The sequence below is a fragment of the Myotis nattereri genome (genome assembly GCF_964212035.1).
Source record: "Myotis nattereri genome assembly, chromosome: 4".
In the NCBI taxonomy this organism is placed as follows: Eukaryota; Metazoa; Chordata; class Mammalia; order Chiroptera; family Vespertilionidae; genus Myotis; species Myotis nattereri.
In genome coordinates, this window is record NC_138079.1 from 109,215,625 (window position 1) to 109,232,002 (window position 16,378).

At 57.2% G+C, this 16,378-nt stretch overlaps 1 protein-coding gene across 1 annotated transcript in view; it reads left to right on the forward strand.

Moving 5' to 3' along the window:
• ERN2 (endoplasmic reticulum to nucleus signaling 2) overlaps positions 1–16,378 on the forward strand; it is a 16,824-nt gene continuing 446 nt past the window's right edge. Inside the window, exons 1-21 of the mRNA XM_081089363.1 lie at positions 1–122; positions 1,658–1,763; positions 2,125–2,158; positions 2,399–2,471; positions 4,832–4,904; positions 5,054–5,161; positions 5,473–5,574; positions 6,407–6,671; positions 8,070–8,148; positions 8,233–8,380; positions 8,494–8,615; positions 10,124–10,279; positions 10,509–10,671; positions 13,218–13,302; positions 13,421–13,610; positions 13,691–13,790; positions 13,866–14,065; positions 15,218–15,365; positions 15,446–15,573; positions 16,069–16,192; positions 16,267–16,334. Coding sequence (XP_080945489.1) covers positions 27–122; positions 1,658–1,763; positions 2,125–2,158; positions 2,399–2,471; positions 4,832–4,904; positions 5,054–5,161; positions 5,473–5,574; positions 6,407–6,671; positions 8,070–8,148; positions 8,233–8,380; positions 8,494–8,615; positions 10,124–10,279; positions 10,509–10,671; positions 13,218–13,302; positions 13,421–13,610; positions 13,691–13,790; positions 13,866–14,065; positions 15,218–15,365; positions 15,446–15,573; positions 16,069–16,192; positions 16,267–16,334 — 2,568 coding nt within the window. The 5' untranslated portion in view covers positions 1–26. The remainder of the gene's footprint in view (positions 123–1,657; positions 1,764–2,124; positions 2,159–2,398; positions 2,472–4,831; positions 4,905–5,053; positions 5,162–5,472; positions 5,575–6,406; positions 6,672–8,069; positions 8,149–8,232; positions 8,381–8,493; positions 8,616–10,123; positions 10,280–10,508; positions 10,672–13,217; positions 13,303–13,420; positions 13,611–13,690; positions 13,791–13,865; positions 14,066–15,217; positions 15,366–15,445; positions 15,574–16,068; positions 16,193–16,266; positions 16,335–16,378) is intronic.

The window sequence follows — 16,378 nt, forward strand, 5'->3', positions numbered from 1 at the left end:
GGGGCCGGCGGCGCTGCTGCGCGGCTATGGCGAGCGCGGCCCGCGGGGCGGGCGGGCGGCTGGGGCTCGGGCTCCGGCTCTGGCTCCCGCTGGCGGCGCTGCTGGGGACGCCGGCGCTGCAGGTGAGAAGGGGCCGACGCCGCCTCCGGGTCAGGTCCGTGGGCGCGGGGGGTGCGGGGGCGGGTGCGGCGGGGCAGCAGGGCGCCTCGCCCTCCTCGGCCCGGTGACCCCAGTGGGTCCCTGAGAGTGAAATCCTCTCCGTTCGGGGGCGTTGCCGGGTGGAAGGGCGCGGGGGGACCCAACACCCCGCCTCCCGCAGCTCCGGTGCGGACTGCAGGGCCTCCCCCGACCCCTGGGGCCCCCGGTGCCTGGGGAAATGGTCAGCGTCAGGTCTCCTGAGAAACGCGCCCACGTGCCCAGTGTTGCAGCCAAATACGGGGTCACGACGTGCCTCCCTGGCCCCGAAGGCCGGGCTGAGAACCGGGGAGCCAGGTGTGGCCTGGGGTGGGGGGGCTCACAGAAATGCCTCGAAGGCAGAAGGCCCAGCCCAGACCCCGTGGCGGAGAGGGGGGCGGGCGTCGCCAGGGCTGAGCTGTGCGGCCTGGAGCCCCCTCGACATGTCACGGATCCCAGTCAGAGGGCACCCCATGCCCAGCGCCGGCTAAGTCCACCCCATGGTTGCCAAGTGGGAATGCGAGCCCAGTACGCTGAGATCTGATGTTTCCAGAAAAATAAGAAAAACCAGAGATCCAGATTTTAAGTAAAATCTTTCCAATATATTCATTGGGAGTTAATTTAAAAACTAATTTCAAATGCGATTACGATCAAACAGAAGTCCTCTGTGAGCCAGGGGCCTGCAGTCCCCACGTCGGTGGGCAGACCAGAGGGCTGGCAGCTTCCTGATTCCCCACCAAACCCAGGGGCCTGGAGCGGATGTGGCTCTGCAGGGGTGGCCCGGCCACCGCCACCCGGATGTTAGGGTTGCTGCCGGAGCTCGGCCTCACCCTGTTTGTTCAAGGAGGGGCGAGAGCAGTGAGCTGGCCCAGCAGGGGCCAGGTGGAAGGGCAGTTCCAGGCCCCCCCCCCAGCACCCCAGTCTCCATTTGGGGGTGTGCAGCCTGGCACCCAAAGCCTGAGCTGCCTGGGGAGGCAGAAGGAAGGGGCCATCCTCAGAGAGGCAGTGTGGCCGAGAAAGAGATCAGTGCTGGGATCTCCGAGATGGTGGTTCAAGTGCCAGTCCTGCCATTAGCTGCCTGCGTGGCTCATTGCCTTGCCTTCCTGAGCCTCTCCCTCACCTGCACGAAGGTGAGAATAGCAGCCTGGTCTCCCAGGGCCTACAGACCAGCGGCAGTGCCTTTTGATGTAAAGGCCTTCAGTCTTCTTTGGGAAACCAGAAGGAACTGGGTGGGCAGAGGGGAGGCACTTTGGACACAGTGGGAGCTGGGCGGTCTGGGCTGTGGCTCCGGCTCCAGCTTCACTGTAATGAGTCCCTCTCTAGGGTCAAGGAGATCAATGGGTAGAGCCAACAGCTTCCCCAGTCGTCCTTCCTTCTCTCTCTGTCTTCAGGGGACCAGGGAGTCACAGCCAGCCTTGCCTGGGGCAAGAGCACGGGATGGTCCCAGGCCTCTCAGAGGAGGTGGCTTTGTTTCCCACTGCAGGTCCAGACCCTCAGGCCAGAGAGCCTCCTGCTCGTGTCCACCCTGGATGGAAGTCTCCACGCACTAAGCAAGCAGACTGGGGACTTGAAGTGGACACTGAGGGATGGTGAGCAAGGGGCGGTCACTCCTTCCTCCTTGGACCCCGGGTTAGAGTGGTGTCACTGTGGCACAGAGGGTGAGAGCATGGGGTCTAGAACCCCACGAGCCAGTGTCTGCCGGCAGCTTCGCCACTTAGCAGCTGTGTGGCCTTGGGGAAGTCACTCTACCTCTCTGAACATCAAGGTCCTCACTGTAGAATGAAGCCAAGGGTAATGGCCCTCCCTCGCAGAGCTCCCGGGGAGATTACAGTAGCCGCAGGGCACGTGCTTGGGTTGGGGCCTGGCACTCGGTAAGGCCCAGCGAGTAGGAGCTGTGATTGTTGGTGGGAGTCGGAGGGGGCAACTCACGCTCCCCGTGCCTCCCCTCAGATCCCATCATCCAAGGACCAACGTACGTCACAGAGTAAGTGAACCTGCGGCCTTTTAAGGAGGGGCACCTGGGATATGGGGGAGCCCTGGTGTCTGGAGGGGGTGTGGATGGGGTGGGGGTGCATGATAGACATAAGGGAGCACTGGGCCCAGGCTCTGTGGTGCATCCTGCAAGGGTGGCTCCTACTCGCTACGAAGTTGGAGGGAAAGGGCACCTTTGTGAAACCAGGACACGTGCCTCCAACCCCCCCCCCCCATTCCTCTCTGCTCACAGAACGGCCTTTCTCTCGGACCCCTCTGATGGCAGCCTGTACACCTTGGGGACCCAGAAACAACAGGGACTGATGGTGTGTGTCCTTCCGTGCTTGGAGGTGGGAGGGCCCGGGCTTCTGTTAGGCAGAGCGCTGAGGGGGCAGGGGAACAGTCTGGCCAGAATCTGAGTGTTCTGCAGAGGATGCCAGGGCTCCGCACGTAATGGGGAGGCTGTACAGCCTCATCCCGCACACGCTCACCTCTCACTCCTCCAGCCTCGTCCCACACACGCTCACCTCTCACTCCTCCAGCCTCGGCCCGCACACGCTCACCTCTCACTCTTCCAGCCTCATCCCACACACGCCCACCTCTCACTCCTCCAGCCTCATCCCACACACGCTCACCTCTCACTCCTCCAGCCTCGTCCCGCACACGCACACCTCTCACTCCTCCAGCCTCATCCCCCACACGCACACCTCTCACTTCTCAGCCTCATCCCCCACACGCTCACCTCTCACTTCTCAGCCTCATCCCATACACGCTCACCTCTCACTTCTCAGCCTCGTCCCGCACACGCACACCTCTCACTTCTCAGCCTCATCCCATACATGCTCACCTCTCACTTCTCAGCCTCGTCCCGCACACGCTCACCTCTCACTTCTCAGCCTCGTCCCATACATGCTCACCTCTCACTCCTCCAGCCTCGTCCCGCACACGCTCACCTCTCACTTCTCAGCCTCGTCCCGCACACGCTCACCTCTCACTCCTCCAGCCTCATCCCACACACGCACACCTCTCACTTCTCAGCCTCATCCCATACATGCTCACCTCTCACTTCTCAGCCTCGTCCCGCACACGCTCACCTCTCACTTCTCAGCCTCGTCCCATACATGCTCACCTCTCACTCCTCCAGCCTCGTCCCGCACAAGCTCACCTCTCACTTCTCAGCCTCGTCCCGCACACGCTCACCTCTCACTCCTCCAGCCTCATCCCACACACGCTCACCTCTCACTCCTCCAGCCTCGTCCCGCACACGCACACCTCTCACTCCTCCAGCCTCATCCCCCACACGCTCACCTCTCACTTCTCAGCCTCATCCCCCACACGCTCACCTCTCACTTCTCAGCCTCATCCCATACACGCTCACCTCTCACTTCTCAGCCTCGTCCCGCACACGCACACCTCTCACTTCTCAGCCTCATCCCATACATGCTCACCTCTCACTTCTCAGCCTCGTCCCGCACACGCTCACCTCTCACTTCTCAGCCTCGTCCCATACATGCTCACCTCTCACTCCTCCAGCCTCGTCCCGCACACGCTCACCTCTCACTTCTCAGCCTCGTCCCGCACACGCTCACCTCTCACTCCTCCAGCCTCATCCCACACACGCTCACCTCTCACTCCTCCAGCCTCATCCCGCACACACTCACCTCTCACTTCTCCAAATTCATCCACCACACGTTCACTTCTCACTTCTCCAGCGTCATCTCACAGTGCCCTCTCTCTTGTCTTTCTCGCTTACTAGGGGAGTTGGTGTCTGCACATTGTACCATTCTGGAGACTCAAGTGGCTTGAGGGGCTACCGCAGCCTGACATCCTGTGGCTTGAATGAATGAATGAATGAATGAATGAGTGAGTGAATGAATGAATGAGTGAGTGAATGAATGAATGAACTTCCCGCATCCACAATAGGTGCCCTCAGTTCCTTTCAGGAACACGGGCCTTACCCGTCCAGGTGGTGAGGGCCTCTTGTCGGTGGCCCTCTGTCGCTAGGAGCCCCAATTCTCTTCCCTCAGGACTGTGTCCCTGGGATACGTCTGGCAACAGCTCTGTACATGCAGTTTTGAGCTCTTTCTGTGTGTGTAGCTTTTCATTTTGATATAATTTCAAATATAGGAAAAATGCAAGAATAGTACAAAGAAATTCTTTATTCCCTTCACCCAGATTCATTGATTTTTAACATCACATTTGCTTTATTGTTCTCTCTCGGTAGATGATAGATTAATAGATAAAATGCTGAGAATATTACTTTTTTTTTCGTATAAAATGTCTTTTTCCGAACCTTTCAAGAGCGAGTTGCAGGCGCTATGCCCTTTACTTCTGAAGCGTCGTTGTGTATTTCTGAGAACAAGGCTCTTTCCCACGCAGCCTGCGTGTAGCTGACTGACGCCAGGAAGGTTAGCCGTGGCGCATGGCATTGCCTGTTCGCAGCGCATGTTGACGCTGTGAGGTGTCTCAGTGGCGTCCCTCACTGTTTCCTGGCCCAGGGTCCCCGGCCCATGTGGTTGTCGCGTCTCTCGGTGTCCTGAAATCTACAACCGTTCCCCGGCTTCTCAAAGGCATAGCCCAGCTACTTAGCCTCTCCGGAAAATGGAAACAATAACAACTACCTCATGGATAGGTTGGGTGAATTTTTCTGCTCTTACTCCTCCCTGGAATGTTTCCCTCTCCTCAGAAACTGCCGTTCACCATCCCCGAGCTGGTCCACGCCTCCCCGTGCCGCAGCTCCGATGGCGTCTTCTACACGGGTAAGCGCCTCTCCAGCCCCAGCCTGTGGGGCCAGGCCCAGCGCAGGGACGGGACCTAGGTCCTGGCGGGCCAGCTGGGCCCAGGAGGAACAGGCTGCACACCCTCTCCCGGGCCATCTTGAGGGCTGGCACGCTTTCCACCTCCACAGGCCGAAAGCAGGATGCCTGGTTTGTGGTGGACCCGGAGTCAGGGGAGACACAGATGACACTGACCACAGAAGGCACCTCTACGCCCCGCCTCTACATCGGCCGTACGCGTGAGTCAGGCCCCAGCTGCTCCCCCAACCCCGGGCAGCCCCCTCCTTTGCTCTGTCCAGGCCTGGCAATTGCTATGCAAGTTGAGTTGGGCCAGTCTGTCAATTTGTCAGTCAACAAATATTTCATTGAACAAAGAACTGGAGATAGAGCGGTAACCACGATAGACCAGGATGTTCCTCCCACGCCCCCCGCCTCCACCCCAGGCTGGGTGCTCAGAAGCCCCACCCCCACAAGATGAGACCCGCCGAGGTGGGCAAGGGAGGAGCATCAGGTGGGCATGCCTGGTAACCTTGCTTCGGGGCATCCTCAGAGTACACGGTCACCATGCAGGACCCCCAGGCCCCCGGCCAGCGCTGGAACACCACCTACCGCCGCTACTCAGCGCCCCCCCTGGACGGCTCCCCTGGGAAATGTGAGTGCCGCCTTTCTCTGGAGCAGTGTCCCCAACTCAGGGATCCCTGAGTGGCATCCGTGACCAAGCTCACCACATTTTTACCCATTTGACCACTTCAGGGACCCCACATACTGAATGACCCCCTCAACACGCAGCAGGACCCTCCTGTGCCTGAGCAGCCCTGACATCGTCACTCCTCCATGCTCCCCGTGAGCCACACCAGGCCTCCCTACATCCTGGGTGACTCCAAGCAACCCACACATCCTGAGCAGTCCCCAAGCGCCCTGAGTGACCCCCAGTGTTGAGTGACCCCTGAAAGGTGACCCTGAGTGACCTTTCCCCGATAACCCTGACCACCTCCTTGATATTATGACTGTCCTACCAGACTTCCTGATTTACCTCACAGGTGCCCCTTGGCACCCCCTGGTTCCCTGACTCCATCACTTCACATGAGAGATGATAACAATGGCACATCGCAAGTGGCACCCCCAGGGCCCTGGTGACCTCCTTCACACTCTAAGTGATACCCAGGTCACCCTGATACTCATCCCAGGTGGTCATCAGGTAGAGCATGAGTGGCTGATGCTCCACATCCTAAGTGATCCCTGCCTTCAGAAGACCTTGACTGACCCCTACATCCTACACAGCTCCCAGTTGACCCCAAGGATCAAAGTGCCCCAGTGAACTGACTGACCTTCCCATGTCCTGCAGCCCTCCAGGTGATCTCATCTGAGCTCCACACCCGAGTGACCCTCCTGATGGCCCAGCCCCAGAGCAGCTCCCCACCCCAAGACGCTCTGAGGTACCTCCCGTCAGAGCTCCCTGGTCACACCTCCATCTTTCTTGGCAGACATGAGCCACCTGGCATCCTGTGGGATGGGCCTGCTGCTAACTGTGGACCCAGGAAGCGGGGCAGTGCTGTGGACACAAGACTTGGGCGTGCCTGTGATGGGCATCTACACCTGGCACCAGGACAGCCTGCACCAGCTACCCCATCTCACCCTGGCACGGGACACCCTGCACTTCCTAGCCCTCCGCTGGGGCCACATCCGACTGCCTGCCTCCCGCCCCCAGAACATAGCCACCCCCTTCTCGGTCTTGGGCATCCAGCTGCTGTAGGTGCTCCTGCCTGGGGACTGGGGAGGACCCCCTGGAAGGGCTGTAGCCCAGGCCCAATGGGCAGGCGTGATGTCTGACCATGACACACCAGTACAGTTGAACTAGGGGTCACAATATTTCAAGCTGCTATTGACCAGCCAGTTTGGCTATTAATAAATAACTAGTGCCCTCACCACCCCTTGTGTGTTCCAGGACCCCCCAAGAGAGCCCCCACTGTTCAGCAAGTGACAGGGTCACATCTGGCCGAGGAGGGGCCTCAGGTCTCCACTCCAGTGCCACAGGGGGCATCCGTTCTGCTTGGCAGGTGCTGCGCCTTATTGGTTGTTTGAGACTAACTGTCACCCTGCCTCAAAGCACTCAGAGCCTTAGAGTCCCCATCTTAGGGAGCCAAGAGACAGGCTGGGAAAATCAAGGATTATCCTCTCATTCAGTTTGTTCTGCAGATATTAATTGAGCACTTACTGTGTACCAGTCACTTGTTAGGCTCTGGGAGGGTAGTAATGTTTCAGTGTTCCTCCCTACAGAAATCTTAGAGTCTAGTAGAGGAGACAGGTGTGTAAAGAGGCAATTGTGGGATGCCAAAGGGTCGGATAAGAGAATAGGTTTGCCTTGGGCATGCACGGAAAGAGCACCTCCATTGAGACGGGGGCAGGAGGGAGTGGTGGGACACGTCCTGGAGGAAAGGGCATCTAAATAGAAACCTAAAGGATAAATAGGAAAAGGCAGGGGGCGGCTTCGAAACAACAAACATTTATTTTTTAAGATTCTGTGAGTCAGCTGGCTGGTTTTCGGATCTGGGAGGGTTTAGTTCATGTGTGCGGTCAGCTGGTGGCTTGGCTGAGTGGATGCCCTGGGATGGTCTCACTCCCCTCTCTCATAGTTGATGGGCTATTGCCTAGAGCAGGCGTGGGCAAACTACGGCCCGCGGGCCGGATCCGGCCCGTTTGAAATGAATAAAACTAAAAAAAAAAAAGACCGTACCCTTTTATGTAATGATGTTTACTTTGAATTTATATTAGTTCACACAAACACTCCATCCATGCTTTTGTTCTGGCCCTCCGGTCCAGTTTAAGAACCCATTGTGGCCCTCGAGTCAAAAAGTTTGCCCAGCCCTGGCCTAGAGGGTGTCAGATAAGGTCTCTCTGACCTCATCAGGCTAGCCTGGGCTTCCTCCATGGTGGTCTTGGGGTTCCAAAGAGCAACACGAGAGGACAAGCCCCATTAGACAAGCACTTCTGAAGCCTCTACTTGTACCACGTTTGCAATAGTCTCATTGTCCAAAGCAAGTCACATGGCCAAGACCAGAACTGATGTGGGAGGGGACAATACAAGAACATGGTGCAATGGAAACAGCCACAACCACTACTCATCCCTCTTCTGTTCTCCCCCACTAGGATGACGCTGTATATAGGGAAGGATGACGCTGGCTTCTATGTTTCCAAAGCACTGGTTCACACAGGGGTGGCCTTGGTGGTGAGAAGGGGTCTCCGAGGGGCTGGAAAGAGGGGATGGAGCAGGAGAGCCCCCTCACTCATGACTCTCCATCTTCTGCCATAGCCTCGTGGACTGACCCTGGCCTCCATGGATGGCCCCACCACAGATGAGGTGACACTTCAAGTCTCAGGAGAGCGAGAGGGCTCACCTAGCACGGCTGTCAGATACCCCTCCGGCAGTGTGGCCCTCCCTAGCCAGTGGCTGCTCATTGGTGAGATTCCCTAGCTCAAATTTGGAATAGATGACGATGAAGGATGTGATCCTGGCTTCTGATCTGGAAGACAGAGGTCACCTTCAGCCCCTGGACTTTCCCCTGCCCTTTAGGACACCATGAGCCACCCCCAGTCCTGCACACCACGATGCTGAGAGTCCATCCCACCCCGGGGAGTAGAACTGCTGAAACTAGACCTTCCAAGAGCATGCAGGCCCCAGCCCTCTTATTGGAGGTCAGTGCTAAAAGGGCAGAGGGCAGCCTGGCTGGTTTGACTCAGTGGCTAGAGCATTAGCCCACGGACTGAAGGGTCCCAGGTTCAATTCCAGTCAAGGGCACGTAACTCGGTTGCAGGTTTGATCCCAGACCCCAGTCAGGGCATGTGCCGGAGGCAACCAATCAAGGTGTCTCTCTCACATCTATGTTTTTCTCTCTCTGTCTGTCCCCCTCCCTTCCACTCTTCCTAAAAATAAATGGAAAAATATCCTTGGGTGAGGATTAACCTAAAAAAAATAAATACATGAAAGGGCAGAGGGATGGAGGGAGACTGGCAGGTGAGTGGGCAGCTATAGGACATTTTCCTCGGCCTGCTATGATTAACATTTGGAGTGGGTCAGTTGATCTCACACAATTTCCCCAAAAGGAAAACTATTTTTGCTGTTATATGTGTCAAAAAGATATTGGTCATCTAAACTGTGAAACATGGGTCACAGTTTTCTTTTCTTTACTCTTCTTCAGTGTAAAAGTTACAAAATGGTTATCTAGTGAGAAAATTAAAACAGAAAAACTATAAAAGCATTCTCTCCTAGGAGAGAATTGGACAAGAAGCACTAGTAGTTCAAGGTTAGAAGGAACAGCCATGCCCGGCCAGCGTGGCTCAGTGGTTGAGTGGCGACCTATGAACAAGATCAAGGTTTGATTCCTGGTCGGGGCACATGCCTGGGTTGGGGACTTGATTTCCAGTGTGGGGCCTGCAGGAGGCAGCCAATTAATGATTCTCTCTCTTATCATTGATGTTTCTGTCTCTCTCTCTCTCCCCCTCTCCCTTCCTCTATGAAATCAACTTTATTTTATTTTTGTTTTTTATTGGTTTCAAAGAGGAAGGGAGCGGGAGAGAGAAAGAGAAACATCAATGATGAGAATCATTGATCGGCTGCCTCTTGCACTCCCCCCACTGGGGATCAAGCCCGCAACTCGGGCATGTGCCCTGACTGGGATCAAACCAGCGAACTCTTGGTTCATAGGTGGACGCTCAACCACTGAGCCACGCCAGCCGGGCTATGAAATCAATTTTTTAAAAAAATTTTAAAAGAAGGAACAGCCATGATCTGGAACAATAATTCTCAAATCTGCAGCTCATTAGAATCACTGAATGCCCACTCCAGCCCCATGAATTAAGAATCTCTGGGGAGAAAAAGAATCTCTGGAGATGGATACCTACATTTTTTGTGTTTCCTCAAAAAGTATTTTTTAGTGACACCCCGGGAGATGCTGGTCACCAGCTGGGTTTGGAAGCCCAGCCTCCTGGGGCACCCTGATGCTTCAGCACCACGGAGAGCGCCCTCCCCGCACCGTGCGGGCTCTCATGGCTGCCTCTTCAGCACCACGGAGAGCGCTCTGTCCCCCAGCAGGCGGGCCACTCACCCACTGCCCCTTAAAGTAAACCCAGCCCTGTACTGGTGACGAAGGGTGAAGGGTTCCCCCGTGAGAGCAGGTGCTGAGCGAAAGCCCGTGTGTTCCCAGCTCCTGAGTCTGAGTCGGGAGGAACTTTGGGACCTGGAGCTGCACCCTGAAGAGAACACCCCAGACTTGTATCTAGGACTGGGACCCCAAGACCTGCTGGTGGCCAGCCTCACTGCAGTCCTCCTGGGAGGGTGGATTCTCTTCTTAATGAGGCAGGTAAGCCTGTCACCCAACCTCAGGTCTGCCATAGGGTAGCCGAGGGAGCCGTCTGCCCTCCTTTCCAAGACACTCAGCAGCTCCGATTCTGCTCCCTGCCTTCCTCCCAGTGGCACCCAAGCCCCTGTGCTATGTTCATGGTCTGGTGCAGGGCGTCTCGGGCACAGCTACTGGGCCCCCCACGGACAGGGCCTAACCAGGGCTGAGCCCTCCTAGGCCTGTGTTTCAGCAGCAGCAGCTGGCAGAGAAGCAGCAGCAGGCCCTCCTGGCACCTGCGGGCCCCCCTCCCACCTCACCGGGTGCTCTGCCCCAGCTCCCCGGGACCACCCCACAGGACCAGAAGAGGCTGCAAAGCCCCTCTGAGCAAACCCAGCCACTTGAAGACCCTGAAGGTGAGCTTAAGTGACGGGAAAGGGCGTGCCAAGGACAGAGAAAAGAAAGTCGGCTTGTTAGAAGCCACTAGTGGAGTAGCTGAGCCTGAATGAGTTAAGAAGATATGTTGAATAGTGCCTGCTACGTAGTTGAGCACTCTACAAAGGTGTGCCGTTCTTTTTTGTTATCGTCGAAGATTCTGGGTCAGACAGAACTGGGTGTGGAGCCAACACCATCTGTCACATGGAAATGATAACACCTAGTTACACCATCATTATTACATCACACAGAGGTGCCCTGGCCGGGTGGCTCAGTTGGTTAGAGTGTTGTCCCTTGCACCAAAAGGTTGCGGGTCCAATTCCCAGTCAGGGGACATACTAGATTCTGGTTTCAATCCCCAGCGGGGTTTGTACAGGAGGTAGCTGATCAACCTCTCTCTCTCTCTCTCTCTCTCTCTCTCTTTCTCTCTCTCTCTCTCTCCCCCCCCTTCCTCTCTCTCTAAAAATCAATAAAAAAAACTATTCTTTAAAAAAACCATTTTTTAATTGATTTTTTACAGAGAGGAAGGGAGAGGGATAGAGAGTCAGAAACATCGATGAAAGAGAAACATTGATCAGCTGCCTCCTGCACACCCCCCACTGGGGATGTGACCGCAACCAAGGTACATGCCCTTGACCAGAATCGAACCTCAAGGAATCAAACCTGGGACCCTTCAGTCCGCAGGCCGACGCCCTATCCACTGAGCCAAACCAGTTAGGGCAAACATTTTGTTTTTTAAAATATGTTTTTATTGATTTCATAGAGGAAGGGAGAGGGAAAGATAGAAACATCAATGATGAGAAAGAATCATTGATTGGCCCCCTGCTAGGGATTGATCTCACAATCTGGGCATGTGCCCTCGACTGGAATCGAACCCAGAACCCTTCAGTCCACAGGCCAATGCTCTATCCACTGAGCCAAACCAGCTAGGGCTAAAAAAACATTTCAATTATACAGAAGTGATGGTATTAATATGTGTGCTAAAACAATGTCATATTTGGTAACAGTGACAGTAAATTACCTAGATACCATTTGATACCATTTCTGCTCTTTAGAGCTTTTTATTTTCTAAACATTCTTTTTTTCTCCATTTACTCCTATGAACAATCCCTTCCAGCCTCCTCTGGCACACGGGCTGCCCCTTGGGCCTCCCCCATGCGTTCCTTGATCTAGTTCAGGCTGCTGCTTCTTTGGCTCTGGGCTGGGCTGTTCTTCGGTCCTTTGCATAAACTGCTACTGGCACCTCCTGGTCACGGCTCAAACCCCAGCCTTGGAGCCTGTACTCAGGCTGAAGTCCACCCGCCATGCGGCTCAATGCTCGGTGCTGCTCCAACTTACACCTACGTGTTCGGCTTCCTCTGCGGAGAGGGAACAGCTACCCTTCCTCAGGGGCACCTCTTTTAGGAGGTCCCCCCGCTGAGCCCTGAGCTGCCGCTCCTGTCACCTTACAGGCTCTGGGTAGGTTCCACCGCACCCCGACACACTCATCTCCTCGGCCCTTTGGACCTGAGCGGAGTCTTTCCCCAGACACCCCAGGTGGTTCCCGTCAAATGGCCCTGTCGTCCCTCCCAGTTGCTCTCACCACCACCGCCCACTAGGCCCCGTCACTGACAGATGTTCATCCCTCCCAGGCGTCCTCTCAAGTCCTTACCCGCCAGTGTTACCAGGCATCCTCGGAGGCGGAGAGGATGCGGAACCCCAGCCCTGGCTCAGCCAGGACACCTTGTTCCATAAAACACCTAATTTTTTTTACCCATTATAAAAATAATCCAAGTGATCGCAGTAATTCAGGACAAGCATCTAAGAACATAAACACCCAGAGGGGCCTGTTATGACTCAGTGGAAACAGTCTGTATGTGATACTGGATCTCCTCTATTATATATGTTTAGAAAACAACGATTCTGTCACTTCTCTTGCTTAAAGTGCCTAGAAACTCTTTACTTTGGCATTCTCACGACTGCTAGGCAGAGCCTAGAGCGACGGCAGCTGCCGGGCGGTGTGACACACGGGGGCTGGGTGAGCACAGAGGGGGCACGCTCAGGTGTGGGGAAGAGTGAGCGCCCTCAAAGAGATGGCTGAGCTCTGGCCCCAGGATAAGATGGAATTCCCCGAGAGAGCCGGGGTGGTGGGGCGGAGAGTCCAGGTGGCACCCACAGCACCAGCAGAGGTTCAGAGAGGAAGGGAAGCAGGTGCGCAGGCTGGAAGCTGAAGGAGGGCTGCACACTCGGGCCCACGTGTAGGCCAGCGGCCAAGGAGCAGAGCCACCGCATGGAAGGAAACAGGGAGAGCTGCGGACCGTGCACATTGCAGAGCAGGTGCTGGTCCGCACTGCCTTGCAGATGAGCAAACCAAGGGCACACAGTGAGGTGACTTGTCCAAGCGCACACACAGTGCGTGCAGCACCAGGCACTGGGCCTGCGCAGTCTGGCACCAGGCTGGGCGTGGAAGGGGGAACAAAGGGGAAGGCAGAGCAGGGCTGGGGTGGGCAGTGGTGGCTCCCTGAGACCCCGCCCTCCTCTCCCCTAGCTGAGCAGCTCACTGTGGTGGGGAAGATCTCCTTTAACCCCAAGGATGTGCTGGGCCGCGGGGCAGGCGGGACTTTCGTTTTCCGGTGAGTGGCAGCCAGGAGCCAGGCTGGAGACGTGGCTCTCACAGCCCTTCCCGCATCGTCCCTTGGAGAGCTGTCCTACCCTTTGCCCTCTCTGAACCTCCATTCCCCCACCTACCAGGGGACAGTTTGAGGGGCGGGCAGTGGCTGTCAAGCGACTCCTTCGTGAATGCTTTGGCCTGGTGCAGCGGGAGGTCCAGCTCCTGCAAGAGTCAGACCGGCACCCCAACGTGCTCCGCTACTTCTGTACAGAGCGGGGACCCCAGTTCTACTACATCGCCCTGGAGCTCTGCCCTGCCTCCTTGCAGGAGGTGAGGCTGGGGCGCAGGGCGGTGTGGGGGAGGGCCGGAGGGTCCTGGGCTGCAGTGACCTTCCCCTTGCTGCTCCTCAGTACGTGGAAAACCCAGAGCTGGACTGCTGGGGCCTGGAGCCGGAGACAGCGCTGCAGCACCTCATGTCTGGCCTGGCCCACCTGCATTCTCTACACATAGGTACCCACCCACCCTCGATCCCCATCTTCCACCCTGCCTTCCCCACCTGCGCTCAGCTGCCTCCTGCTCTCACAGTGCACCGGGACCTGAAGCCAACCAACGTGCTCATCACGGGGCCCGAGGGCCAGGGCCGAGGCAGGGTGGTCCTCTCCGACTTCGGCCTGTGCAAGAAGCTGGCAGCCGGCCGCCGTAGCTTCAGCCTGCGCTCAGGCGTCCCCGGCACAGAGGGCTGGATGGCACCTGAGCTCCTGCAGCTCCCGCCCCCCGACAGCCCGGTGAGTCCTCCATCACCTGGCCCAGGGCCTCCTGCCCAGGCTGCACATCACACTGTGTGAGCTGGAACTTGCTCCTTCATTGTAAAGTGGGCTCATTCATCCTTTCCTACCTAGAGCAGTGATTCTCAACCAGGGACTATTCCACCACCCAGGGGGCCCTGGGTAATGTCTGGAGATATTTTTGGTGACCACACGTGGTGGGTAGGGGGGTGTTACTGGCATCTGGTGGGTAAAGACCAAGGATGCTGCTAAATATCCTTTGACCACGCCCCATAAAAGTTATCAGGCCCAAAGTGTCAATAGTGCCGAGGTTAAGAACCCTGAGCTGAAATGGCTTTACCTCTTCACTGTGCTGCAGAATCACCGGGCAACTTAAAAAAGTCAGCTGCCAGGCCCCATATCCAGTGACCCCAGCCTGATCCGCTGGGGCAAGGCCAGGGTCTTCACATGCAGCAGCGTAGAGAAGCGCTGGGTGGAGGGCTGGGAACATCAGATGAGCGAATAGTCGAAGCAATGTCTGACCCTACAGACATGTAAGTTTGGGGCCCCAGGTTTGTGTGTGTGGAAGCAACAGTCATGGGCATAGATGACAGCGGCACAAAAGGACAGTCGCTGGGCAAAGCTGCTCCCACGCCTGACGTCTAGAGAAAGCTAGAAGGGGCCACCTGCAGGCCCAAGGACAAAGGCACGGCTAGGAGCCTGTCAGGTCCTTTCGCTTTTTAATTAGTGGCCAACGCTTTCGGGAAGTTGCACATAAACCTCTGGAGTTCTGGAGCCTCTTGAGAAGTGAAAGCTCTGCCGCCCAAGTGCCCTGGGTGCAACCAGCAGAGCTTAGTGCCAGGCGGCTGTGGACAGGCCCCCCCCATCTGTCCTCACCGCTGCCTCTTGCCACACGCCTGGCGGCTTCCCTTCCTGATGCTCCCTGCTACATGTGCGGGAATGGCGTCCGGAAACCCAAGCTAGAAGCTCAGTAGGGGCAAATATTGGGGTGAAGACCATGGGCCTTCAATGGTGCAGAGGGGAGGGACCTAGGGATAAGGGGCTGCCTCTCAGAGGCATCCCAGAGTTCTTCGCTGAGCCAGACACCCCTGGGAGAGGTTAGCCCCGCAGACTCCGGGCGGACTTCCTCCTTACGCCCCTTCCTCCGGCCAGACCAGCGCGGTGGACATCTTCTCTGCAGGCTGCGTGTTCTACTACGTGCTTTCCAGCGGCAGCCACCCCTTTGGAGAGAGTCTTTATCGCCAGGCAAACATCCTTGCAGGCGCTCCCTGTCTGGCTCACCTGGAGGAAGAGGCCCATGGTGAGAGGGACCTGACCCAGCAAAGAAGGGAGGAAGCAGGGCATGAGGCTGGGGGCCTAAAGACACCCCTCCCCCCGCAGACAAGGTGGCTGCCCGGAGCCTGGTGGCGGCCATGCTGAGCCCCCGGCCGCAGGCGCGCCCCTCTGCTCAGCAGGTGCTGGCCCACCCCTTCTTCTGGAGCAGAGCCAAGCAGCTCCAGTTCTTCCAGGTCAGGGGGAACGGAACGGGGTAGCAAGTCCCAAGTGTGGGTCCTGAGCAACGAGAAAGGGGAGGCCAGATTGGCTAGGAGAAAAGGGACTTGTCTACCTGCACTAGGCAGCCCGGCTCCTTGCCTAAACCAAGATGGAGCAGACTCCTAACCGTTGCCATCTTGGCGCTCCAGTCCACTCGTCACCGCCCCCCCCACTCCTCCCACCCCCCCTACCCCCCACCCCCCACCCCCGCAAGCCGCCCCTTGTGAGAGCGAGCACACCTGCTCCTTTCAGCCCCAGTGGCCACTCGTGCTGAACCTGTGCCCAGGTAGCCCATTCCATCGGCAAGACCCTGAGCAAAGCACCCTGCCCCGAGCCGGCTTGCTCTGTGAGATGGAGAACAGCACCCACCCCTGGGCTGCTAACGACCTGGTGGGACAACAGGAGGGCGGGCTCCTGGGCGTGAGGCCTCGGAAGCTAGTCACAGGCTCAGGAGCTCTATGGGGCCCTAGGACGTCAGTGACTGGCTGGAGAAAGAGTCCGAACAGGGGCCCCTGGTGATGGCGCTGGAGGCAGGAGGCTCCGCCGTGGTCCGGGGCAACTGGCACAAGCACATCACAATGCCGCTGCAGACAGGTAGAGGCCGGGCACGAGGGGGCGGGAAGGGGAGCCCAATGGGACCGCTCAGCCCACAACTTCCCCGCCCACAGATCTGCGAAGGTTCCGGTCCTATAAGGGGACCTCGGTGCGAGACCTGCTCCGCGCCATGAGGAACAAGGTGCGTCTGGGGCTCGGGCGGGCCTGGCTCTTGGGAAGGCTTGG